General features: G+C 40.8%; 1 protein-coding gene across 4 annotated transcripts in view; it reads left to right on the top strand.

Annotated features, from left to right (window-relative positions):
• The window catches only part of dock9b (dedicator of cytokinesis 9b), a 39930-nt gene that overhangs the window by 7414 nt on the left and 4955 nt on the right, over positions 1-27561 (top strand). For 3 of the 4 annotated variants that reach the window (XM_058654531.1, XM_058654556.1, XM_058654548.1), the window contains exons 2-45: positions 2004-2120; positions 6112-6201; positions 7446-7528; positions 8683-8752; positions 9359-9454; positions 9628-9762; positions 9862-10036; positions 10284-10339; positions 10693-10767; positions 10860-11000; positions 11500-11853; positions 11935-12017; positions 12239-12361; positions 12476-12555; positions 12653-12840; positions 13478-13543; positions 14285-14377; positions 14586-14697; positions 14810-14928; positions 15085-15171; positions 15274-15363; positions 15463-15578; positions 15831-15900; positions 16004-16129; positions 16666-16737; positions 16818-16964; positions 17059-17142; positions 17239-17350; positions 17431-17609; positions 17762-17869; positions 17992-18088; positions 18847-18977; positions 19772-19886; positions 19976-20042; positions 20322-20369; positions 20817-20953; positions 23109-23224; positions 23333-23470; positions 24058-24240; positions 24349-24462; positions 24819-25034; positions 25151-25208; positions 25631-25737; positions 27437-27559. In XM_058654531.1, the coding sequence (XP_058510514.1) occupies positions 2004-2120; positions 6112-6201; positions 7446-7528; positions 8683-8752; positions 9359-9454; positions 9628-9762; positions 9862-10036; positions 10284-10339; positions 10693-10767; positions 10860-11000; positions 11500-11853; positions 11935-12017; positions 12239-12361; positions 12476-12555; positions 12653-12840; positions 13478-13543; positions 14285-14377; positions 14586-14697; positions 14810-14928; positions 15085-15171; positions 15274-15363; positions 15463-15578; positions 15831-15900; positions 16004-16129; positions 16666-16737; positions 16818-16964; positions 17059-17142; positions 17239-17350; positions 17431-17609; positions 17762-17869; positions 17992-18088; positions 18847-18977; positions 19772-19886; positions 19976-20042; positions 20322-20369; positions 20817-20953; positions 23109-23224; positions 23333-23470; positions 24058-24240; positions 24349-24462; positions 24819-25034; positions 25151-25208; positions 25631-25737; positions 27437-27559 (5097 nt within the window). The remainder of the gene's footprint in view (positions 1-2003; positions 2121-6111; positions 6202-7445; positions 7529-8682; positions 8753-9358; positions 9455-9627; positions 9763-9861; positions 10037-10283; positions 10340-10692; positions 10768-10859; positions 11001-11499; positions 11854-11934; positions 12018-12238; positions 12362-12475; positions 12556-12652; positions 12841-13477; positions 13544-14284; positions 14378-14585; positions 14698-14809; positions 14929-15084; positions 15172-15273; positions 15364-15462; positions 15579-15830; positions 15901-16003; positions 16130-16665; positions 16738-16817; positions 16965-17058; positions 17143-17238; positions 17351-17430; positions 17610-17761; positions 17870-17991; positions 18089-18846; positions 18978-19771; positions 19887-19975; positions 20043-20321; positions 20370-20816; positions 20954-23108; positions 23225-23332; positions 23471-24057; positions 24241-24348; positions 24463-24818; positions 25035-25150; positions 25209-25630; positions 25738-27436; positions 27560-27561) is intronic. The other variant, XM_058654539.1, reaches the window with a different exon arrangement.

Genomic DNA, 27561 nt, shown 5'->3' with positions numbered 1-27561 from the left:
TCATTTATGGCTGCTGAGCTGAGAATCAGGGACTTTGAGAAGTTGGCAGGAGTTGGTACATCTATACAAATTCAATGATTCAGTGTTGGTTTTTTACTGAAGGAACTTTTTTTTTGTATTTTATGATGGGAGTTATTTTTATTAATGTAGCTTTTACTAAGGCTCAATGGGTAACACTGTAATAGGGAAGTAATATTATGGTATTTCCAATACACATTTTCTGACCTGCTAAGAACAATGGCATTAGTGTGTAAATAAGGACAAATATGAAACTTAATTCCATAGTGATATGGAATTAATGTAGCCCATAGGGTTACTATGGGCTACATTGCGATATCTTTACATGAAATGTGGATTAAAATGTATAATTTCCATGTCATACATTTTAAATTCATCCTTTATCCTAGTAAACAAAATCTGTGACGTTTTCTGTCAGAGATGAATCAGAAAATTAAGTCATTATCATATTGTTGGTGTGGGGAGACGCGGCAGACAAAGCATATGCGACGTATCCAGTGTGAACCAGGAACATCAACATTTACACTAATCTCGATCCTCATTGGTCGGTCTCAACAATATATTTATCTTAGATAATTATTGGCCGGTCGCACAGTTCACAGATGCTTGTTATTATCTTGTGTCTGAATGGAAGTCATCCAGTTGGAAATCAGAGCAGATGATTTTCTCCATATCAGTTGATCTTTAACAGTCAAAGTGCTGAGAGAAATGTGCAGGGATGTTTTCATTACATCATCAGGAGGTTTGCTCAGCCCAGTCGAAATGTAAATCTGTGGTCAGACGTCCGTTTAATTGGCCTTGTCTTGTTATGTGTTCATTGGACCAAGATCAGGAGGCTAATCCAAATAATCTAGATCAGTACGCACTCTAGAGAGATGGGCAATACATGCTGGTCTTAATAATTATTAAAGTTTGCCCCCACTTTTGCTTTATTTGTTTAGTAAATTTGCAGAATTACAGTATTTACGAGACATGTTATTATATTCATGCTCCTCTTTTAAATTATTTGCTGATTGGCAGAGGTTGCATCAGAAGATCCACCTTTTTTTCCAGATGGAAATAGTTCAGCAGCTCTTGAAAGACATGGAAATAATGCTCATTGTCCCCAGAAGATAAATCTTTGTCTTTGTTTCCCTTATCACCTATAATGTAGGTAAACTAGCAGGTCAAACTTTCACGATAATACAATACATCAATACAAATTCAAGATTGACCAGCACTAAATGTTCTCACTCATTCACAACTATAATTGTAAAGTTGCAAAAATGCCCTTTTTAAGCTTCAAATATGGTATGTAGGCAGATGTAATGCATACATGATCCATTTTAAGAAGTATTAAAAACATTACATCTTTCTTTAAGTTCAACACTGAAAAGAAGTTGTGTTTACTTTATCCACACGTGTGTGTTGCATGTGAAGAACTATTTTGGCTTTGTGAGAGAGGCTATACTGGTAGAATCCCCTGGGTCCTCTCTGTGGTATGTTAGTGCTGATGTTTTTTAAGTATCACTGGAGTTTAATCTCAGCTGGATCAAAGATCAGCTATCTTTACTATTGTCAGGCACTGGCACTTACCATGGATTTATATAGGAATGAGGCATAACATTTGGACCACATATCGTCCTGCACTGGGGATTGGAATGAGAAGGTTGTGCCTATTCTTGGAAAATGGTGTGCAGGTTTTGCCTGTGAGATCACGACTCAGTGACTGGTACAGTTGCACACACAACCTCCGGCTCATCCATTGCTTGCGTCTGGCGTGTGTCTCGTATCATTCATCTCTGTCTCTATGCCAGATCTGCTGATGTAGATGCCAATGGCAAGTTGACAAAGGACAATGGCAACTTGTTCAGAGAAAAGAAGCACTCCACATTTCTCGCATGCAGTAACACTCTTTGTATAAAGTAGTTGTGTGTAAAAGAATAATCAAATCAAACACAGATGTATGTATAAGAAGTTGGACTAAATTATTTCTGTTCATTTAGGTGAAGCCGAAGATCATAGAGCCTCTGGACTATGAGAATGTGCTTCTTCAGAGGAGGACCCAGATTATCAGTGATGTTCTGCGGGACATGCTGCAGTTTCCCACAGATGACTTTCAGGTAAGATATCACATACTTTTTTTTTGCTTTTCTCCGTCATAGATCACTGAGTTACAAATAACACATTACCCTGAGTCTGGTCTGATAAGGTAATGGCCTTCTTGCTAATGTCAACCCATTTTTAAACCATCGTTTACCATGGCTCACGCAAATGTACTTTGTTGTACATTGAAATGTCACTTTCGACTGATGCCACATTTGGTAAATTTGTGTCGCCGCTGTACTCCACCAAAGTCACAAAATAACACTTTTAAACTTAATGATGGAGGCAGCAGTGAATCAGCAACTCGTATGTGCTGTGATGTAAAATCACTAGTTTTCTCTATGGACTTTGGTGTGGGATGTGAATGAATGATTTCCGAAACGATACAAACTTTAGTTTACAGTCAACACTGGCGATGTTTCAGTACTTTATACAAGCACGCGTAAAATAATCTGCACTTTCCTGACATTTTAATCGAGTTTAAAGTTGTAATAGTTAGAACCCAGTAGAGTTTACCTTAGCATTGTCTCTAAGGAGACAGTTATGCTTTGTTGCTCTTTAAGTTCCACTTCACTGGTAAAAATAAGGATCAGTGTTCTGATATCACCTATGAGAAACCTGTGTGTGAAACTGGATATAATTTGAACTTGTGCTGAATGTCACTGTTGGCTCACGGTCTTATAAACATTTTTACGCTTCGCAGATCTGTTGCTTGTATTCAAAGACTGTGTCAACATTACATCACCGTAGTGCTGAGAGTGGATCTCAGCGGGGACCACTCCCAGTCTGAGAGAGTACGAGAAAACACGCTCAAATGTTTTGCATTCTTTGGTTCTCGAGGCCCTCTGAAGAACAAAATCACAGGAGGGAGATGTCCTGTGATACGCAGCATCAACCATGCAGCTTATGTACTGTAAATATTTAAAAGAGCGTCAAACGTGCAATTCATTTGTGGACCTATAGTGAAATTATGTAAATAATAGTATTGTGAAATTAAGACAGAATAAATGGTGGGAAGTCCAAAACCTAACATACAGCTTGTTTTCACACTATTTCACAATCAGTGGATGATTAATGTTTTTTTTTTTTATTACAAGCCCGTCTACAGTGCACAGCCATTAGTATCTGCCCAGGCCTTTGTGTGTGTGTGTGTGTCTGTCCATCTGTCTAACCTGCCATATGTTTTAAATCAACGGGCTCAGAGAGGAGAAGGAGGGGGCCAGCCTTACATGTGGCTCTAGCATGTGCACGTGGTGCACAGATTCACACACTCATGCACGCTTTAATTGGGCGTGCAAAAAAAGAGAGAGGGTGTGGCGGAAGGAGGTAAAACGAGGTGAAGTGTTGAGTATTGGATTAACTTTCCCTGCATGCAGAGAACAGCATATGCAGAAGATATTGAATTAAATGCAGATTTAATGTTGCTCACATCCAGGATATTGAATAAAATCAATCTTTAGGTCTTTCAGTGTTATATTTATTGAAACTATGCATGTGCACATGAAACAGTCACTATTTTATCTTAAGAAGATGCATCTCTCTCCTGTCCCTTAACTGCTTTGCCCAGATATCTTCACGTTTGAAAATGTCTGTGCAGCATCACTGCCAGTGGGAACAGACTCCTGTGGCCCAGTGGAGGCCATCAAAGCTCTAGTTTAATGACTGTGAAGAGAATGCTGTTAATTGGTAGCCAGTGGTTCTTGTTCAGTTCTTGGTCAAAGTCCCCATGTCAGGTACCGAATGGTTAGTTTTTAGGGAAAAAAAGCAGACTGAGATTAGACTATGTGCTAGTGCAGCTAAAGAGCTCATAAGGTGCCACAGTAATTGGTCCTTCACCCATGACTGGAAATTCTGCAATTATCTAATCACCCTTGATTTGTTGTGGTCACAGATGACAGGGGAAACTCAGGTCCTGCAGTTTTTTTTCTTTTCCTGTCCACACAGTGTTTGAAGTTAAAGCCGTAGTTTGAAATTTTGGGAAACATTTTCTTTCTTGCCTTAAGGACTGCATGAAGCCAGATCCAGGAAAGCAATATATGTATATAAAGGCTGCAGCTACCAGAATCTCCAAATAATTTGGAGATTGTCTTTTCTTCTATATTTTTGTTGTTTTATTTATACACAATATACATGCAATAAGGCAAAGGTATTTATATTGTCCCAACAGGAAACTGGGTTTTCAGCCAGAAATATAAGATCATGTGAACATACAGAACACTTAAAACGTTAATGTGCACTTCACAAACACAGAACAGCAGCACCAGGTCTTTGTCTTCACCACATGGCACTTTATACTCTATACTTCATACCATCAACCTAAGAGAATGAGGTGAAACTGTAAAAAAAACGGCAGCAGCAACAGCAACAACAACAAAGCTGCTCTTGACTCCTCCCTGAAATCAAACATGCTGCTTTAACCAGGCTCCTGATAGAGTTTGGTGCCAGGCAATAAAACAGAGCATTAAAACAGCTTCAGTAAAACTTTCATAAAAGAGGGTCATTAAGAGGGAAACAAGGACTGTGTCCAGTGTTTAAGATGTTGCCTTTGCCTTTATCCAGTATAACTAATTCATTGACACAAAACAGATTGTGCGAGGTTTGCTTTTTTTTTTTTTATCTTTACCATGTGACAGCCTTGCTGTTGTCTTATCTTTTTTGAAAATCATTTTCAAAAATAGTGTTTTGTCCCCTCAATATTTTTCCTTTTACACAATGGGGTCAAAAGCATGTGATGTTAGTCAGTTTTGCCCGAGAATATGTAATTATAGCTAAACCACAGCGTATTTTTTTAACATCTTTTCTAGTGGGTTATAGTAAAAAATACATAAAAGAAGTTAAGCTGACCTGATGTACTGTTGGCTATACTGACTATTGCCTTTAAAAATAGACCTGAACAAATGAGGGCAGAGGTTCAATAGCTACATATATTTTCCAGTGAATGAGTAGGGAGGTCACTGTGCCACTCTGTCCAAGTCATCTTTATTGGTTGAGTGGAATAGCAGAGGACTCACTAAGTGGGAGTAATGGTGGCTGGAATCTTGATGCCCTGCGGTGCCTCTTTGTTCTCTTTCTGGATCATCACACTCCTTTCTTTGGATTTATCCATCTAATAAGGCGGGAATAAGGGAATCCTGCACAATATTCCCTGCAGCACTGTTCACTCCAGATCAAAAGTACCTCCTCTCTTTTCTTTTCTTTTTTTTAACCAGCACACATACTGTATATATAAAACTGACTTGTGTTTTGTGACTGCAAAAAGCACAAAAATAGACGCGTGTAAGTGTAAATATATGCATCTGGACATGTTAAGAGATGTAAAGCAAAGTAAAGTAAACACGGGCCTTTATGAGGCTTGTATGTGTAGAGTGTTACTGTATATGTTTAGACATGCATTAAAGGTCTGGTGTGTTAAATGTAGGATGGTTTGGCAGAAATTGAAGACAATACCCCTAAGTATGCTTGTATGAGTGTATAATTGCTTTAAAATAAAGAAAAGCATTAGATTAAGCCTTTTCGCTTAGGCAAGAAGCTGGCTTTTTTCCGAGACCACCATCTTGCTCTGCCATGTTTACAGCAGCCCAGCCAGAGCATACTTACTGTACAGTTGAAGAAGATGAGGGGCATCCTGTTTGGTATGCAAATGCCACCATAGTTTTCTGATGCTTTTGGGGGACAAGGACAACCCTGATGACGACCGTCCTTTCAAAGTCTTCCCTTTTGGAACTTTCCACAAAATCAAAAAGCAACGTCATCGTACTTTTCTCTCATCCAAATGTAACATCTGTGTTTTATGGCTAAAGTCCTCGCGAGTTGCATGAATCCCTCTGTGGAGGCTGCTCTGCAGTTCTCCTTATCAGACCATCCTTTGAGGGAAACCAAAGAGAACTACCCCACTGAGATCTGAAAACCCGAAAAAATATACACTGTGTGAGTAATTTGCCCACTCGCTGTGCCAGTCTCTTCTATCAGTCTCTTTCTCATGCCTACTTTCCATCTCTCTCTCCTCAGATCTCCACCCTCCGGCGCCAAGGCAGGACTCTGTTCTCCACAGTGCCAGAGACTGCCGAGAAAGAAGCTCACTCACTCTTTGTGCTCGAGGTAAAACTCACACATACCTGGACATAATCCTTCTTTGTCTAATCTTTACCTTGGCCAAAGCTCCTCCTGTGTGCTTTTGTGTGGAAACACAGGGTCTTTGCCTCGGTCCAGAAAAAGCAACTGACTCTCACACCTAGGATTAGATACTGGTGCACATATGGATGGGGCCAAAGATCCATTCTGATGTAGCTGATTAGATTCCAGAGAAGGTTAAATGACCACTCACATGAGTTCCAACAGGGAAAACTGATATGGCCCATGTCTAAAATGCAGCCGTTAGCCCTTAAGTGAACTTCCGTTTGTGTTCCACACCCTCCACATGCTTTTTTGACAGAGCAGTGTATTGGCCACAGATGGAGTCCACAGTTGATTCCCATCATGTTGTTTCAGAGAGGCTGCGTGCTGCTGGAGCTGGCTTGGGTGCGGCCTGATAGGGAATAGTCCCCCATGGCTGCATCCAGGAATTACATCATCATTACATCTGGATTTGCAACAAGTGTTTTTACAGATGTGATGTGCTGTTTCATAATATTTTATTAAATATTACATTTGCAGATTGGAATATAACACATTATATGATACTGCAAGTTCTCTCATTGTTCATGTCCAGCTGCTTTTTATTTTAATAGCATATCGTAGAGTGTTTCTAGGGTTTGTTTACGTCATTAGTCAAGTGAAGTGAAGGAATATGTAAATGTGAAATTACCTGTGGAGTAATAATGTGAAGTGAATAACGAGAGAGAGAGTGGGGGGGGGGGGATATCATGAAGTTTACTCTGAAAAGTCAGGTCATCTATATCAGTCGCATTAAAAATACTAACATTTCCAACATCTATCAATTGGCAAAGGTTCAGCTCAGTTTACCCAAAAATGTTTTGACCTTTTTGTTTTTATTCCATTATCATTACATTACATTACATGTCATTTAGAATGTCATGTTGCTGTCATTTCAATTTGTGGTGTTCTTTATTCTAGGACTTGGTGCTGCACATTTCCAGTTCCAATTATTTACTAATGGCCAACATCCCATCCACCCTGTAATATAAGTCCTGTCTGAACAGCCCCTTATAGACTTAGATGAAATTATAAATGCCAAATCAATTGGATGTGTTGGCATTACCATTAAAATGTTAAGTTCCAAGTTCCTTCTGTGTCCTGTCTAAAAATCAATAGCAGAAGCAAACACTGTCTAAGATACTCATACTATAACTATTCAATCGCTTTATCCTTTTCTGTCTCTGCAGTGCATCAAAACCTACAAGTCTGACTGGCATGTGGTCAATTACAAATATGAAGAGTATTCTGGGGATTTTCGTCAGCTCCCAAAGTGAGTGCTTGTAGTCCACAGGACTATATGTGTGCCTCAGCTCTAATGACAGGTGTTTCATGTATAAACTGTTTCCTGACACAGACATTACATTACCCTATAGTTACAGCAACAGAGAAAGGGTCACAGTAGTGTTTACATGTCTGTCATGTCACCCAAACACATGGTTTACTGACAGTGTTACAAAATGTTGTGCACATTTTCTAAAAGCTTACAGATACAGAGGTACATTACTTACGTTGCCTCACAGTGTTGTAAAATGTTACAATGTTACTGGTCACTTTCCAACATCTTACTGTGTTGAGTGACACTCCTTTGTATTTTGCCCAGTGGATGTTTGAGCTGGAACACTAGAAACACGGATGTCTGTTTCTTGGAGGCTCACAGCAACAACAATAGAAAGCTTCCTATGTTTTTTTTGGCTGGATAAGCAGAGCTATTCTGGGACTGCTGTTGTTTAATGTCCTTAAGACAGAAAGGAAATCCCACAATGCATCATGTGTCCCAGGTCAAGCCACTTTACTTGAGGACAGGAATGCGCTTTACAGATGTTGTGTGTTATGTTTAAATCATTGTCAAAATAATGACTCTGGAAAAGCCCCTGTCCTTGGCCTTGACACTGTTTATGCTCTTGTTTCCCCTCCTGTTAAGTCAAGGGGCAAAGTGTCGGTCTGGGGTTTGAGCTGCTTAGAAATGAAAAGCAACTGCTGTTTCACCTGAATTCTGCAAAGTTATAAGCATTTTTTTTAGAGCCACACAGTCAAAAATCCCATTGTTATTTTTAACCGTTGTCATAGCTTTGCATCATCTATCAGGAATCTGACCAAATTTGCCTTTTGTAAAATGTGCCATAGCCAACATTGTCCTAATTCTATTGGACACAGATGCACAATCCATACACATGCGTTCATAACTCACAGAAAAGATTATTTTTAGCTTAACAATGCCAGCAGCTTTCTAGACCCACAAAATGTGATTATGATACACGGTTACAGCTGTTAAAAGGAATGGGATCACGGGGATTTGATTTATAAAATTATATAAAATTCAAATTCAGAGATTCTGATTCGAATGCCATAGTTGGGCTTTGAATGTTCATATTTTGGTACTGTGACCATATGAAAGTCTAAGTTCTCTTATACATTTCTTCTTAGTAAGGTGTTAAGACCTGAGAAACTAGCAGCTCACCTGTTTGAGGTGGATGAAGATGTGGAAAAAGATGAGGTAAGTCCACTAATCCTGAGTTTTCTCTCTTTTTCTTTAAAATCCCTGTACTCACTGTTCACTTCTGCCCATGTAAAGAACAGCAGCTTGTATAGCAATCCCCTGAAGTATTTATAACAATGACCTACCGAGTTCAAGCTTTCCCCATGCCTCGCTGAGCCCCATTTTAATACCAGACCATTTGTATCCCTTTATTTAATCTCACTCCTCTTTTACAAGCCAACCTCTCAATGTTTCCCTCAGCGTGCTCTTGACATTTGTAGCATTTCACAGCCACATACCATCTCAATAATTACCTCGCTTTGGGTATTGATTTAACCAAAGGCCAATGACCTTTAATGGAGACAAGGTCATAGCTGAAACCCCCCTGAGATTAGAAAAGGCCACTGTAGATCTTAATGGAGATCCTTGTGAAAAACAAACACATGCTGAACTCACTGGGCCTTGAGAGCAGATTTGTAACGCCTAAAGCAAAACGTGTTCATGTGAGTGTGATATGAGAAGTTGACACACAATCTTCATATTTCATTTTTTGTATTTTTCCACCACGGTCGTTGTTAGCGTGTTCATTAGCAGACGTGTGTCCTCTGGTTTTTCCTTCTGCAGGACACAGCCTCTCTGGGATCCCAAAAGGGAGGAGTGTCAAAACATGGCTGGCTGTACAAAGGCAACATGAACAGTGCAATCAGTGTTACTATGCGGGTCAGTACGTATGAGTAAAAACCTTAGTCAGTGATTAATTGCAGCTTTCCCCCTTCATTTGTCTCTGCTTCGACATCTCACTCCCACTTTTTGTTGCATTAATAATGAAGTTTTTGTCTTAGTGAAAGTATAATTTAACATGTAAATGTGACGTGGTTATCTTTATCCTTTAGTCCTTCAAGAGAAGGTACTTTCATCTCGCTCAGCTTGGAGATGGCTCTTACAACCTCAACTTCTACAAAGATGAAAACACCTCCAAAGAACCCAAAGGAACCATCTTCCTTGATTCGTGCATGGGTGTAGTTCAGGTGAAGAACCGGATGCACTAATAATGCCTTGAGGACTTGTGACCAGTGTGACCAGTGTGGCTGCGTGACACCAGTGTTTGCATGTGTGTGTTCTTCCAGAACAGCAAAGTGCGTCGCTTTGCCTTTGAGCTGAAGATGCAGGATAAGAGCACGTTCCTGCTGGCTGCGGACAGCGAGGCAGAGATGGACGAGTGGATCAGCACACTCAACAAGATTCTCCACAGCAGCTTTGAACAAGCCATGCAGGAAAAGAGAAATGGAGACTTGCATGACGGTGTGGTTCTTTGTGTAATTGTTCTTAATCCACTGTCTGACTGTGTTTTTGTCAGTTTTATCTGTCATCGCCAGACTCTTAAATTGTTCTGTTCCCCATAGAAGGATTTCTTTTCTCTGCAGGTTGTTGTCGACAGCCTCTTCTCATATAATTCTCCTTCCCACTTGCTAAAGAAGGAGAGACCAACACATCATTATGCTTTTATTTTATTGCCTAAGCACACTTCTCGTCTTGATGTCTCCATCAGATGAGGAGCACGGAAAAACAGACCTCACCTCCGGAAGTTTTCAAGACAGCTTTCAGGTGGCCTGTTTTTTCCATCTGCAGTAACATGTTTAAAATGGATGTTTTATGACCACAAAACAAGCCACACTTTATATGGATTAGTTTCCCCACATGCTTGAGGAGATGCTTTAAAAGGTCCAGATGACTCCCTTGGAAATGCATTTTGAGCAGAATAGTTAACCAGCTGTATTTTCTTCAACCACCTCTCTCCAATTGTATCTTATGTAAGTTAAAAAAAAAAAAAAATAATAGAATGGATGGGAATTAATGCTGAGCATACTCATAATCCTAATCATGCTACAGTCAATTCCATACTACCTCTACTTTTTAAGCTTCTGTGATTTTTACCTACATTCTGTTTTTTTGCACAGACGGCCAGAGATATTGAGTCCAAAATGAGAAGTGAAGCTCGCCTCAAGCTGTTCACTCTGGACCCATACACACAGGTAATGAAGATGAAGGCCCTGTGCATTCTGTATAATCCCTTCTACCACAAAATATTTTTGCAGTTAAACATTTGCAACAACGCATTCCACAGAAACTGGACTTTTCTGGCATTGAGCCCGACGTACGGCAGTTTGAGGAGAAGTTTGGGAAGCGGGTCCTGGTCAGCTGTAATGACCTGTCGTTCAACCTGCAGGGCTGTGTGGCAGAGAATGACGAGGGACCAACAACCAATGTATGTAAAAATAAGTGTCAAAGGCATGTATTTATTTATTTTTTGTCAAAGTTGTCACATTAGTTTGATGCATTTACATGTAGAGGAAAATGATTCCAGCATAATTCCAGGCAATGGTGGCTCTAAATCAGGTAAGAAAATCATCACTTTCTTCTCATAACAGTTCAGGGAACGGTTGTTACCATGGCAACCAGCCTGGGTGTCCCACCATGCATTTGCACCAGTCTGAGGCTGGTTTCCTGCTGTCACTCTCCAACATCCCTGTTTCAGTGGAAGGAGTCGCGTTTTACTCTCAGCACTGAGCCAAAAATAACCGCAGCTATTAACTCACTCACTCACTCAAGAGTGAATGGGAAGATGATATATATCAATGGTGCACTCCCACTTGCAGGAAAATGTGAAATACATGAGGATTTTTTTCCCTATTTCTCGCCCCAACTTTTTTTTTGTCTCTTCTGTGTTGCAAAAATATTTTCTTTCCTCGCCTCTCTCATCAAAGGTGGAGCCTTTCTACGTGATCCTGTCCCTCTTTGACGTCCAGAACAGCAGAAAGATCTCAGCTGACTTCCACGTGGATCTCAACCATCCTTTGGTCCGACAAATGTCATCAGGCTCTGGTGGTAGCAGCGGGCACGACGTTCAAATCAACAGCAGTTGTGGTGATGGGCTCTTCAGTGGTCACAGGCTGGCCAGTGGACTCCCAGAATGTGCTCTGGAGTACCCCAGGCAGGGGGTGTTCTCAGTCACATGTCCCCATCCAGAGATCTTTCTCGTGGCCAGGATTGAGAAGGTCCTGCAGGGAGGGATCACTCATTGCACTGAACCCTATATGAAGAGCTCAGACTCTGCAAAGGTTTGCACATTTTGCCAAAATGACGAGGACATTGTTGTAAAATAATCTGACATTAAACTAATCCACTATTTTGTTGTTTAGATGGCTCAGAAAGTGCTGAAGAACGCTAAAACCGCCTGCAGCAGACTGGGGCAATACAGGATGCCATTTGCTTGGGCTGCAAGGTGAGAAAAACCTCTGAACTTTGTGAGTTAATTGAGAAGATTTATCCCACTGTCATAAATAAAAATGCTGTATAACCCACCGAGACCTCCAAGATCAACGAGGAGTCGCCTGTCAGTGATTCCTAATGTTACCTTTAAACAAGACAAAGACAAGACAAGACTGAAGGAAATGTGCTCTTCTGTCCTGTAAAGTCTGTGTTTTCTGTTTTCCGTGTCTGCAGGCCTGTGTTCAAAGATGCGTCAGGAACTTTGGACAAAAGCTCTCGTTTCTCAGCTCTTTACAGACAGGACAGCAGCAAGCTGTCAGATGAGGACATGTTCAAACTGCTTACTGACTTTAGGAAGTGTGTATTTCCCCCCCCCTCCCCTCCCCTGCCATCTCTCTTTCTTCATTTCAATATACCACTTTAATTTGTTGTTGATACATTTTTGTAACTGCTGTCTGTGTGCGTTAACAGACCAGAGAAAATGGCCAAACTCCCTGTGCTCTTAGGGAACTTGGATGTGACTATTGACAGTGTGGCCCCGGATATAACCAGTAAACCCTTCTAAATATTTACAAAATCACTTTGAACAATCTTTTTTTATAGTTGTTAGACTTAAGGCTTCAACTCTCCTCGTTTTTCTGCGTGCAGATTGTGTCACTTCCTCTTACATCCCTGTGAGGAACTTTGAAGGCAACGGGCCAGGCAGTGCTCTGCTGGAGGTGGAGGAGTTTGTTCCCTGCATCGCGAAGTGCTCCCAACCATTCACCATCTATAAAAACCACCTGTATGTCTACCCAAAACACCTCAAGTATGATGGACAGAAGACCTTTGCTAAGGTGCGTAGAGTAAGCATCAATAGCAGTACATTAGAGTTAAAGGGATAGTTGCTTTTGGTTGCTTTTGGACTGCTCGCCCCCATCACTGAAAACCCATTTGACAGCCTATTCTGACTAGAAACAGAAGTTTGTGTTGCTTTGTAATCCCACTCACTCTCCTGCACCAAAGTCCGTAGAGAAAATCAGTTATCCATATATGCAATATCATTTAAAAACTGCTTACAGCTTATTATTTTTGGAAAGTAATGCTTTCTGTTTAGCTTATGGAAAAAAAAACCCGGCAACCTCCTCATGTTGCTCAGCTAAGCGGCAGCGCTGGATGGAATGATCTGTGTGTAAAGCAGCAGCTTCTGTTTAGTACATTAATAATGGGATATTATTTTCACTAGGTCAGCTTCATTTTGAAGCCCAACTGGCCCTTCTCTCCCTCATCTGTCTCTCCGCTCTCCTCCTATTTTAAATTGGAGCTGAAATATTTTCCCTTTTTACTGAAACTAATGGACTTTCAAAATGGACACAGAGGCACAGTCATGGAAGCGTCTGGCATGAAATTGGTTCCTGGCAAGCGGGATGTCATGATGAAGTACTTCTTGCTTTTCCATTATAATCTTTCTCACTTTTGTCTCCCCCTGTTCAGGCGCGCAATATTGCCGTTTACATTGAGTTCAAGGACTCGGATGAGGATGACGCCCAGCCACTTAAGGTACACAAACACATGATTTAACTTTTGATATGTTGGTCCAAAAATGATGATCTGATGTTTTGAAGTGGGATTTGTTGGTCTTGATTTACAGCTGCACTCAAAATGATCAATCAATAAAAAAGAAATAGTTACCAATTAATTTAGTAACCAATTAATAATTGATTAATCATTGCAGCCCTAAAATATGTTCCTACATGTGTTTCCCATTCCAAAGCATATCAGGTAAAAGGGAGTCATTCTTCTTTGTAAGCCTCTGTTTCAAAGTGTGAAATGTTCGCCTTGGCTCTTTTGTCCATTCAGGCTGCCGTAGAACAAGAAGGCAGCCTCCCTAAGGCAAGACCCTTGTCTAAAGTACATATAAAAGATTTATTCTAGGGCTTCAACAGCCAAATAATTCTTATTTTACAGGAGGTATACACATATGAACTGACTCATAGTTAGAATACTCAATTTCTGTCATAGAAGACCCGTGTTTGCAAGGGCCTTACTGCATGGAGTTTGCATGTTCTCCCCATGTGTTCATGGGTTTTCTCCTGGTTCTTTGGTTTCCCAGTCCAAAAACATGCAGATTTGGGGCGAATTGGACACTCTAAATTGCCTTTTGCCTTACGCCAGTTGGGATTAGCACCGGTGACACTCATGTGGAGGATAAAGCAGTAGAAGATGAATGAATGAAACCATCCTAAATGTCTCTCAATCTCTGGAAACCAAGTTTACTTATCTCCTACATTCTGCATGTAGTGCATATACGGTCGTCCAGGAGGTCCTCTTTTCACCAAGCAGGCGTACGCAGCCATCCTGCACCACCAGCAGAACCCTGAGTTCTACAGTGAGGTACCATCTTTATTCATTCTACTGTCTATCACAGTGTTGTTTTAGTGCTACAGATGTAATAATGTTTTTTTGTTGCAGCTGATTAATGATTAAAATGCATCAGTTCATGGACGCAAGGGTGGATGTACCCGTTGTCTTTTGTGTTAACTTCAAGTATCTATTCCTTGAATCGTGAAATCATGGAATCCGTGGTTTTGCTTGTCTCCAGATAAAGATGGAGCTACCTACCCAGCTGCATGAGAAGCATCACCTTCTCTTCACCTTCTATCACGTTAGCTGTGATAGCAACAGCAAGAAGAAAGACCTCGTGGAGACTCCAGGTAGGAGCTTCCTTCTCCCACTGAATGAAAACAAGAGCAGCAGTTTTCAGAAATAATAGCAGTTTGATGCTTTACACACTGTAATCCATCTGTGCCTGCGTCAAATTCACAGTGGGTTCAGCCTGGCTGCCTCTGCTGAGGGACGGCAGAGTCATCATGAACGAACAGCAGCTGCCTGTGGCTGCAAATCTACCTGCTGGCTACCTCAGCTCTCAGGATGGTGTCAGCAAGGTGAAAAAAAATGTGCTACAAAAAGAACGAACTTAAAGTGAAATAATGTAGTTCTTCATTGGTGCTATAAACTAAACCACTTTTTTTCAACTGATTGACATAGTGTCATTATATTCAGAATCCATTGCAGTAATCATTCCACACTTTTGATTGCAGCACTCAGGCTCAGAGATCAAATGGGTAGATGGAGGAAAACCTGTTTTCAAAGTGTCCACTCATCTTGTTTCTACAGTTTACACTCAGGTACTCACACTCCATTTTTACCATTCCTCTCAGTCATTTCAGGATGTTTTGGTTCAGAAAAACTGAGAAAATGCTTATACGAATGAACCATGTTTCCTTTAGGACCAGCACTTGCACAACTTCTTCCACCACTGTCGAATCATGGAGGTGTCAGAACAAGCATCAGAGGGGGAGCTGGTGAAATACCTTAAGGTATGCAAGCTGTATGGGACACACCTTTTTGTTCATGCCCCATCCGATGCAACATGTTCTATCCAACATTCAAATCGTACACTGTCCCTTCTCTTTTAGAGTCTCCATGCGATGGAGGGTCATGTGATGGTCAACTTCCTGCCCACTGTCCTTAACCAGCTCTTCTCTGTCCTTACCAGAGCCACACACGAGGATGTGGTTGTGAATGTGACCAGGTATGCAGCACATTTTTATTTTTTTCTCATTAGACACTCACTATAGGCTCACACACACTCCATGGGTGTGTTTTATGTTTCAGTTTTTTGTGTGGCCAGATTTTGAAGCCATGTAGGGAGTATGCAAATGAGGTGTCAGCCTCTAAAGTCTATGTGGGCTATGTCTATATTTGGTTTATTCCCTCTAGGAAGATTCATGTCCTCTTTTTGTTCATGTTCTAATGTTTTCTCCACCTCTTCCTCCCTCTTCAGAGTGATGGTCCATGTTGTAGCACAGTGCCATGAAGAGGGACTTGAGCATTACTTACGGTCTTACATCAAGGTGCAGCTCTTTGTTTTTATGTGTCCCAGTGTTTTCATAGAAATTAAGTTGATGTCATCAGAGGGATGTCATTTTTTTTTTTAATGGCTGTTTCCATTCACAGTTTGTGTTTAAGCCAGAGACTTACTCCTCCACTAATGTGAAAACAGTTCACGAGGAGTTGGCCAAAGCCATGACAGCCATACTCAAGCCATCGACTGACTTCCTAACCAGCAACAAGCTGCTAAAGGTAAACTACACTCATCTTTGTTGTCGTTTTTTTTTTTATTATTATTTGTTGCACACATTCCCCTAAAAGCATTAAAATGGCAGTTCCGGTTATTTCTCACTCTCACTGAAAACATGGCATCAAGATCGTAAGCCTCATAACAAAAAACCCTTAAAAAAACCCATTAGCTTAAGTCTTCAATATCTTAAGAATGCATTTTTGCTCTAAAGTTTGTAAACTGCTTACTCTCACACCAAAGTCCACAATGAAAATCAGCATTTTTATTTCATAGGGTGATGCTGATATTCTGCTGTCACATTTGGTGAATCTGATTTCCACACATTTACACACAGTAACACATTTGAACTGAAGGCAGCTAATAAGTAAATGTGCTGATTTTGTCTGTGTACTCTGGGAGTAAGAAGTTTACAAAGTGACATAAACTTCTGTTTTCAGTCAGAAAAAGGGAAATAAAGTGAGGAACATATTCTTAAGATCTCGAGTTCTTGTGGAAGAGGTAAATAAATCATTTCTCTTGCTGTTCTTTTGTGTTTCAGCACTCGTGGTACTTCTTTGAAGCTCTGGTGAAGTCTATGGCTCATTATCTCATGGAAAGTGGAAAAGTCAAGGTAGATCTCCCTTTCTTCTCAGTAACGTCTCTCCTCCGAGTGGAAATCACCAACTCTTTTTTTGTTGTTGTCTTGTCCAGCTTTCAAGGAACCAGCGTTTTTCTGTCTCATTCTACCACGCAGTAGAGACTCTGGTTAATATGCTGATGCCTCACATCACCCAGAAATACAAGGACAACCTGGACGCAGCTCATAATGCCAACCACAGCCTGGCTGTTTTCATCAAGGTTGACAGTCTTGTGATTTCTCGTGTGATTAGTTAAAAAAAAACAAAAAAAAAAACAACTTTGATTTAATTTATTTTGTTCTCTGTTCACTCAGCGTTGCTTCACGTTCATGGACAGAGGCTTTGTATTCAAGCAGATCAACAACTACATGAACTGCTTTGTGCCTGGAGACCCCAAGGTTGAATTTTTGTTCAGTATTTTTTTAAATTGTGAAGTTAAATCAGCCATATCAGTCTAATTGTCTGACAGATATTTACTCTTGTATTCTCACCAGACTTTGTATGACTTCAAGTTTGAGTTCCTGCGTGTTGTCTGCACCCATGAGCATTACGTTCCTCTTAATCTGCCCATGCCCTTTGGAAAAGGGAGAATACAGAGGTTCCAGGGTAAGAAAGGGAAATCTAATCTAAGTGCAGTTGATATTGTGCTTGATTATTGGTCATTTAAATGTTTTTTTCTGCTACAGATCTCCACTTGGACTATTCTCTGACCGACGACTTCTGTCGAAACCATTTCCTGGTGGGTCTGCTGCTCAGGGAGGTGGGCGGGGCTCTTCAGGAGTTCAGGGATGTCCGTCAGATCGCCGTCCAGGTGCTCAAGGTCCTGATGATCAAACATACATTTGATGACCGCTACGCTGCGAAAGTGAGTTCCACAGTTCTCCATATCTCGTTGATAGGTCTTTTACTTTTCATGTTTGGTGCGGCATAATCTTCTCCTACTTTGTACAATCCAAATGGTCTTCTGTCAGATTATGTACAACTTTTCAATCCACGATCTTTATGTTTTTATTCCAGAGCCAACAGGCCCGACTTGCCACTCTTTACCTCCCTCTGTTTGGCCTGCTGCAGGAGAATGTCCACAGACTTGATGTCAAGGAGTCAGCGCCTTTCAGCACCCACAGTGTAAGCCTGACACTCAGTGGTGGGAAAGTGAACTGCATGCCTCCAAAATAAAAATTCTGGGTTAATGACAGCTCAACGAGAACATTTGTGTTTTTAATCTAAGCTGTTGCTTTTTGTTTCAGAATGTGAGAGAGGACTCCATGATGGCGCCTCAGAAAACTGGCAGTTGTATAGAAAACGCTCTGCACAAAGATGTGTTCGGGGTCATCTCTGGAACAGGTGACTCCTTCCTCCATGATGAATGATGAGCGACATTTTCTGTACTGGGTTAAATTTGTCCTTGATGCACTGATCACACATTCCACACCTGTTCTTTCTTACATACAAATACGCTTTGTCTCTCCATTTGAAAACACGACATGTAATAACATAGAATAGAATGGAATACATGCAATATGCAGAGATGTTGAGTAGTGACTTGTAAATGATCGTTGTTTTTGTGTTTTATTTTACCCAACGGGCGTTTTATCCAAAGAGAGACATTGCATTTGGAGTTAAATTAGTATATTTACATTTATTTTAAATTGAAATTAAGATTTTTATTTCTTTACTCAATGATTAAAAAAGGTGTTTTTGTTTTGAGTAGCAGACAATGGTTAAATTATCAACATCTGCAATGGGATCCATTCCAAAAACATTTTTTAAACATTTCACTGCGACTCTTAAAACACCTTAGTAACTGATAGATGAACTGAAGATATGATATGTAACATTTCTGCCTTAAAATATCTAACAATGACCAGACTATTGTGTTCTTTGTAATTACATTTTTTGTTGAATTTAATTTTAAACGAAATTTAGTAATTTCCAAATGTTTTACAGTCAAGAAAGGAAAGAAAATAACACAAACAAAACAGAAAACAAACTCAAAAAAATTAAACCCCACCCAGTATTACAGTTCACACAGTCTTTGTGGTATTGCACATGTTGTGGATTCCCGATAACAAACTTGTGTTTTGCACGGTTCATCCCTGCAGCGTCGCCGCACAGTTCCACTCCCAACGTCAGCTCTGTTAACCACGCAGACTCCAGAGGCTCGCTGATCTCCACTGACTCTGGGAACAGCCTGCCGGACAAGAGCAGTGACAAAACTAATTCTCTGGAGAAGGTGTGTTCATTTGTAATTTATAAATCCTAACCGTTGTTCTGTGGATGACATTTACTCCTCGCAATTCATTACTTTTAACTTAACTGTGTTATCTGCATCCACGGACATCTACACTGTCCTCCCACTGCCGTCCTCCAGAGCTCCCGCGTCCCTCCGTCTTGCTCTGTAACTACCCAACTCATCCAAAAGGAGCGATTTGCTCGAAGACACTCTGTCAATGTCCCCCCTCTGCCCTCTGACCCCGAGGGCAGAGTCCCACCACTGCACTGTGCAGCTAAGCGGTTCACTATGGACTTCTCCCTCCTCACGGTGCCGCTGTCTGACCTGCTACAGGACAGCGACAGTGACAGTGTCAAACAGGCTGCTGGCCAGACTGTGGAAGGAAAACACCAGGAAAATATACCGATACAAGTATTCAGTTTGACCCTTTTGTGATGTTTCCAGACAAAACCTTTGGCAAGAATTGTACAGAGTCCTACAAACTGAACTTTTTGGCATTTTTTGTCTCCAAAACATCTCAAACAAGTCCTCTTGTTTGCACAAACCTGTACAAATCATCCAAAATCCTTCCACTGTTTCCTTCTAACATCTCATCTGAGTGTCCCACACTAGCGAGTGTACTCTTCTCTTCTCTTTTAACATCGTGGAGGTTGAACTGGTTTTTTGTGCACTTTTCCTCTCCAAAGAAAAAAACTCTGAGTGATGCTTGTTATTTCTTTGAAGTTCTTTTTTTTTTCTTCTGCAGCTCTGCTTTCTCTCTTCCGTTTTGTTCAACGTCATCCTTTTCTTTCCAGAACCAGCGTGCGTCGACTCTGGGCAGCACCGTGCTGCGCTGTGACAAACTGGACCGGGATGAGATCAAAAACCTGCTCATGTGCTTTCTGCATATTCTCAAGAGCATGTCAGAAGGTGGGGATCTGCTTTATGTTCTTTTGACACGCGTCGATAATTACAACAGGCCTGTAATAAATCTTTTCTTACTGTTGTCTCACTCTTAGAGGCTCTTTTTTCTTACTGGAACAAAGCAGCTTCATCAGAGCTGATGGACTTCTTCACATTAATAGAGTAAGTTACCCAAAGATGTTTTGATTCAAGTGTTAATGAAAGGTGTAGTAGGCCAATTCTACTAATATTAAACAAGTACAAATATCAATGTAGATGAGCATACATGCGTATATTTAAAGGGAACATTTGTTAGTTATGAATTAAATAACATAAAACATGCACTACAAGATGCAATATTTAAAACACAGGAAAGCACACACCACATGACAAACAGAAACACAATTTATGATTTATTGTATTAAGAACCTCACTGTTTGTTTGTTTGTTTTCGTCCTGCAGAATTTGCCTTCATCAGTTCAGATACATGGGGAAGAGGTTCATCGCCAGGTAGAGCACCTGATGTCACACTCTGGAATCATGAATTCATTCTTGAACAAACACTAATGATGTTCCAGCATTGCAATAACGTGACTCTAAACTGAGCCCAGAAAAGATTTGCAGCCTCACAAACATCACTTCTCTGGATCTGCATATTAACCACTTCCTTCTGTTTTGTGTTTCTACCTGTTAACAATGCTGCCAAGTTGTTTTGTGGTTTATGTCCCGGCCCCTGGCCCATGTTGCATGGGTAAGAAATCACTGTCTCCTTTTTTAACTAAATGCATGATGCTGCCTTAGTCATGATCACTCTTTCTCTGCTCTTCGGGCTAGTTTTAAGTTCTTTATCTATTGTTCCCCGTTTATTAATCTACTGTATGTCTTTACACGCCCGTCTCCTGACTTACATCCAGATTTACCACAAATTGTGTTGTTTTTTTTGCCCCTCCCCAACAGGAGCCAGGAAGGGACGGGGCCTGTAGCTCCCGACAGGAAGTCTCTGACTCTACCTGTGTCTCGTAATAGGGCAGGGATCCTGCACGCTCGCCTGCAGCAGCTGGGGGCGCTGGAGAACGCTCACACCTTCAACAACAGTGAGCCCACCCTGCCTTAACTCAACTTTGTTTATATTTCAATATTAAACATAGGCATGTCAAAAGAACTGATTTAATATCCTGACATCTTACACTCTGATAAACTTTATGCTGACAGTTATATACAGTATGTCTCTGGATTGGAGGAGTGTGGCTACCTATGAAAATGGCAGAGTTTTTTTTTGTTCCGAGTATTGGGATTATGTGACATCAATTACTGGAGCACTATTGATAGCGTAATCCATAAATCTTTGAAAAAAAACCCACTTCTTATAATCTCCCATCATATAGACCAGCTCTTTTCTTCTGATTTTGAAATCGTAACTTCAAGTGATCAGGGTATTAACGCTGACTTATTTTTTAATACTTACACTCAGTTTCTGCTACAGAAAAATGCAAAGGTGACCCTATAGTTCATATGTTTTGCCAGTTTCAGACCAATGTAGTTTTTTTTAATATGTACAACAATTGAGGTCAGATTAGACAAGATGCCAAACAAAAACCTGGTCCGAAGTCACTGTTAGTTTAAGGGCATGTTATTAATGTACCTACCCACATAAAACAAACAAACAAACAAACAAACTGCAGAACACATTAACTTATCTATACATTCAAATTCAAGTTCTCTGACATTTGACAATTAGATTTCTTGTGCGGGTCTCATAGTCCCAGAGTTCAGACACAACCACCAAAATCAGTGGAGTCACTGGTGTTTATTGTGCAAAGAATTAAAGTCCAGCAGAGGTGGCAGGACACGAAGAACACAAAAAAGCCAAAGGCGTGACATGGCAGCCACTGCCAGGGAAAAATAATTACAAAAAGTATCCACAGAGGACTGGCACATCAGAGTGCATCAGAGCTGTGGCACTGTACTGACTTAGAGGACAGAATTATCTGGTAGAGTGTTGATGTGAAGGCTTTTATATGGAGGCTGATGAGGACTAGGAACCAGGTGTGCTTCGTCTGCTGCCACAGCTGCAGCCAGTCACGCCCCCCTACACATATTTTTATTGGATGTACTGTATATGGCATATATAACACGGGTTTATGGCATGGTAAAGTGCTTCCATCCTTTGGATTTTTGAGAAACGTTTTGCCGTACTTTGTTTAATTGTAATGTTTTAAAGAACTCTTTGCAGGTTGTCTTATTTTTTTTACTTCTGCGTACAGTGAAATAATTATAAACTAGAGAAAGCACTCTGCTTCCCATACTGTCCATACACTCCTCTATCCTTAACATCTTTTTTTTTTTTTTTTTAAATCCTGAATCTTTATCACTATCAAAATCTAATAATTTCTCCTTTGGGCCATAATTTACATCAGGGGAAAATCTCGTCCAAAACGTGTCCTTTACATTTTGAATTGCGCACAATCAAACATCCAGTAACCTCCTTGAAGGAGATAACGAGGGTCACGCTGAATGATCTCCGGAGCATAAATAGTTGTTAGGTTATCAAGTGAGTGCGCGTGTACACTTTTAGTTACACACACAGACGATCTGCTCATGTGTAAAGTGAAACCCCTCTTACTTTGTTTCATTTTGAGTGTCTCTACAATGCAAGTTCACCCTTATGACCTTAGTTCATGAAGGCATCACGGTTCAAGTACGCCTGACTTTAAAAGGGAAAGGGTAATTGCACTCTGATCTAAAACACACCCATGATTATTTTTACAAGGCAAATCCTTTTGATACATGCGCCATGGTGCAGCGATGTAATAATTGGATAAAGGGTTAATATTGCCTTTTTTTAAGCAATCCTGCAAAACTAGGATGTCCACTTTCTACATTTTAGTCAAAAAATAAGAATGTAAGTAAACTAAGTAAAATAAAGGTTTAAATGATATAAATGAAGGAATTACTGTGCCTCTACAGCAAGCACATGTGTCTTAATGGGATCATTTGCTGGTAATAATTGCATTATAAATCACATAATCCATTCCCTCCCATAAAAAAAGCTGTTTAAATACAATAATGACTTTTAAAACTATACTTATACAAGCAATCAAACCAGTTAGGGTAAGTGCTGTGTGTTTCTGCAGGTGTCATGTTTATTCCTCCAATAAAGTAATATATCTCTAAGATTAGCGGGCAATATGCCTTATCTCTAAGATCTGGAAATATCTTGAAGAGTCTAACACTGTGCTTTCTGTGCAGTGTATTCTCACACGGAAGCAGATGTGAGCAACCAGTGCCTGCTGGAGGCCAACGTGTCCACAGAGGTGTGTCTCACGGTGCTGGACACACTCAGCATCTTCATCATGGGATTCAAGGTATTAGCTAAAACTGTCTGTTCCTAAAAGGATTTCCTTCATGTCAAAATCTAGCGTCTTCATCACTCTCTTGTTTGTTGGCCCACACGTCCCGTCCCGTCCCCACAGACCCAGTTGACCTCAGACTTGGGTCACAACCCCCTCATGAAGAAGGTCTTCCAGGTGCACTTGTGCTTCCTGCAGATCCCTCAGTCTGAGGTCGCTCTCAAACAGGTCTTCACCTCACTCAGGACCTTCATCTACAAGGTGAACCATTTTATGTACTTTTGGCAAGGGCCTTGTTTATTCCGCCATCCTGTTTTGTGTCCAATACCAGATTCACAACCTTGAGTTTCTTCCAATATCAATCCAATACCTGGCTTTTAATAACACATTAATGCACGTACAAGTACTGCCATTACCAGTTTAAAAACATTTTTTTTTATTTTTTTTTATTTATTTCTCAGACAAAATTACACTTGATTGCCTGGGCACTATGTTGTTTTGACAACACAGCGGCGCAGTGTGACCGCCAGTCTTGTAACCAAATCACACTGCCCTCGGTGATGTCAGACTCTTACAATAACAATCCGAGCCATTTATTGGCGAAAACAAGCACTTTTTTATCCATATAATTCAGAATAGCCCTGCAGCCACTGCCGCCCGTTGTGTTGATCTAATGGACCAATTACTGGAATTCCCCTTTAAGCCCAATAAGCCCCTACTTAGTGAAGTACCTACATCATATGTATTGTTTCTGGATCATATTGGATTTTACATTTTAAACCTTTTAACTGTGTTGCACTTTTTCTGGCAAATTTCGATCATTTCTTTCTCCACACTCTCTCCTCCAGTTCCCCTGCACATTCTTTGATGGCCGGGCCGACATGTGTGCCTCCCTGTGCTATGAAATCCTAAAGGGCTGCAACTCCAAGCTGAGCTCCATCCGCAGCGATGCAGCGCATCTTCTCTATTTCCTCATGAAAAGTAACTTTGACTACACGGGACGCAAATCCTTTGTGCGAACACACCTGCAGGTACATGTCTTTAGAGCAATTCTTTTCCCTCAGTATGTGCAGTGTACGTTCTCGTGTGTGTGTGTGTCTCAGTCCTGATGTGTGTGTTCTCCCTCACACGCCGCGCAGGTGGTAATAGCCGTCAGTCAGCTGATTGCAGACGTCATCGGCATCGGGGGAACTCGTTTCCAGCAGTCTCTCTCTATCATCAATAACTGCGCCAACAGTGACAAAAACGTCAAGGTGAGAGGAGGATGGGAGAATGCTGCCTCCTGATAATGTCCAGGCAAATGGTCCCAGACACTGTCCACAGTTTTGCCATTTACATATGATTTGGAGGAGCCATGAGAAGAACATGAGAGCTGGCAGAATGTCTGAAGAATTTACCTCCCCAGAAATAAATATTGATATTATATTCATATTATATTATTACTATCAATGTGGGGATAGTAACTCAAATGATCATCCTGTATGTTTTCAGGTAGTGTATCAAAATAAAAATCTCCTTTTTGAGATTCATAGATTATGAATGTGTCAGCGAATGGGTGAATGGCAGTACGCAGAAAAAAAAACTGACTGACTTGTTCCTTTTTTTTTAGCACACTGCCTTTCCGTCAGATGTGAAAGACCTGACGAAGCGCATCAGGACAGTGCTGATGGCCACAGAGCAGATGAAGGAGCACGAGAATGACCCAGAGATGCTGGTGGATCTCCAGTACAGCCTGGCCAAGTCCTACACCAGCACGCCCGAGCTCCGAAAGACCTGGCTGGACAGCATGGCACGCATCCACAACAAGAATGGAGACCTTTCAGAGGTCTTTTTAAAATATTTTATAACTTTTTTTTAGTTCAGTTGTAGTAGGATATGGATGAAATCTAAGATATCATGTCCTTTTTTTTTTTTAATGGATTTAAAAAATGTCACCTTCAGGCTGCCATGTGTTACGTGCATGTTGCTGCTCTGGTGGCTGAGTACCTGTGGAGAAAAGGTGAGTCAGGCATGTGTGTGTGTGTGTGTGTGTGTGTGCGTCATGTCAAAGGGAAGCTTGTTTATGCTTGAACTCCCTTCCAACAATTTTACAACCCCACTTTACGAAGGTCATACAAGGAGTTACTGTTAAGAATTAAGATTGATTGCTGTAGACGGATATTGTAAATGATGTTTTAGAATATTAAATAATTTTATAATCTTAAAATAGTGTATTTTCTTTTGACAATGTTTATATATACATATAATGTAAATGTACCCTATCACCTAGATAACATCAATTACTCTAGAACAAAAAATGCTGCCAACATAATTTATAATCAAAGGACCCTGCTTTTAAAGCTTAAAGCTTTTTATTCTGTCAGATTTTTCTGAAATAATTAAACAAAAATGCCTAACTCCTAACTCTCCGTTCTACATCAGGTATGTTCAGACAGGGATGCTCTGCTTTCCGCGTCATCACGCCGAACATTGATGAGGAGGCGGCCATGATGGAGGATGTGGGGATGCAGGACGTTCACTTCAATGAGGTCAGAAGACTTTTCTGTTGGAACATTCTTTCTCGTGCCATGTGCGGGACACTGTGGTGTTTTGAGCATCTGCCAGTATCTCTTTGTTGACCGAGCATCACGTGTCACATAATGCCCCCTTAGGAGAGCGCTTATCTCTGTGAAGTATCAATTGCTTTTAGTGCATGATATAAAAATGGAGCAGACTTTGACACAGGGTGCGGTGCTGGGAGACTCGGAGTCAAGGGGTTCAACATCCAGTGTTTTTGCTCATGGACACTTCAGAAGGGGAGAGGCTTGTTGCCTTAGACCAGGGCCCAGTCCAAATGTCCACCCTGAACTTTTAAGCCCTGAACCCTCATGCTCTTTGCTATAGTCGGCATCAAAGTGGCTGGAAGTGCTCAAATTTACAGTATTATGTAGAAGAATGGGACACTACTTGATGAACCATATAACAGACATCTGTTTAAATGTATGACATTAAAAAATGTGACTTGATTTGGTTTTATTTTGTTAACTTTACATGTCCTGCAGTTTTACTTGTAGTGTTTTTTGTTGTTGTTGCTGTTATTACTCAGCATCTGTTTGGTTCTTGTGAACAGAAACCATGTAAGATTATTTGTATGCTGTGCTCTAAAAACAGGCTCTGTCGAGCAAAACTTTCTCATCTGATTGAGGCAGCAGCAGTGCGGGGCCAGGTGGGGAAATATACATTTAACCCCTCAAACTGCTGAAGGACTGGGGGTATTTAGAGCAGTAAAATGCCTTTTTTTGTATTTTTTTGTCAAACTCTAACCAGTCATCCCTCTTTACTAGTGCAATGTTGCTGCTGCCTTCATCTGTCATGATGTAAAATGAACTGTGTGCATGCAGTGTGGGAATGTGGCCAGGCAACACAGGATCTAAACACTGCTATACTAAGAGAGAATCGTGTGGAGCTGATAGTCTTAATCAGCATTCTGTGAACTCATTTGACAGTGGTTTGAATGTAACAGACATCTGTCATCTAAAAGTTACACACTACAGCTTTAAGGAATACATAAGTTATTTACAAAGGAGTTTATTACTCGTTCAGGCAAAATGTCGATTAATGAACTTAAACACACTTTCTCTCATCAATCTACTTTCATCAAGTTGAATCTCTTCTCTCAATATCTTGCGTCTTGTTTGTTTGTTACCCACGTGCTATGAACTGTGGGTAATTTCCTTTGGCAAAGACTGCTAAGATGCTAACTTACAGAAAGTGGCCATAAAGTCCTCAAAATGGCTGCAAGAGCGCCCACACCCACACAACATTTCCACAGTGGGACAATCCAAAGACTTCACTCAGTGTGAGTGGGTTGACAGTTGGACTGGGTCTGTGTCTTCATATGAACTCATATCCCGCCATAATTGAAAGAAATGTGTCGGGAATGTGTGAGATTTTATGATTTGGTCAACACACCTGTAGGCAATGAAAATAGCTTTTACCGTCGTCCATCTGCTCCGAGAGTCTTTTCTCTTTACGAGAAAAGCTTCTCCAATAGCATCCGCCAATAAAAAATAAAGGATGATACAGCCATTTCCTCCCATGTCTGCTGCCTTCGCTCGGACGCTCTGCTCAATTTGTATTCACTTTAACCCCCCAAGACAAATATGAATGTGACTGTTAAATGTCCTAATATGAGGCTGCACGCAGGAGGGGGACATTTATTGAAGATGACCTTCTCTGTTTGTTCAGGAGGTGCTGATGGAGCTGCTGGAGGAGTGTGCTGATGGCCTCTGGAAGGCCGAGCGTTACGAGCTCATTGCTGATGTTTACAGGCTCATCATCCCCATCTATGAGCAGAGAAGAGACTTTGAGGT

The sequence above is a fragment of the Solea solea genome, chromosome 2, assembly GCF_958295425.1.
Source record: "Solea solea chromosome 2, fSolSol10.1, whole genome shotgun sequence".
NCBI lineage: Eukaryota > Metazoa > Chordata > Actinopteri > Pleuronectiformes > Soleidae > Solea > Solea solea.
This window is presented reverse-complemented; position numbering and strand designations above follow the sequence as displayed.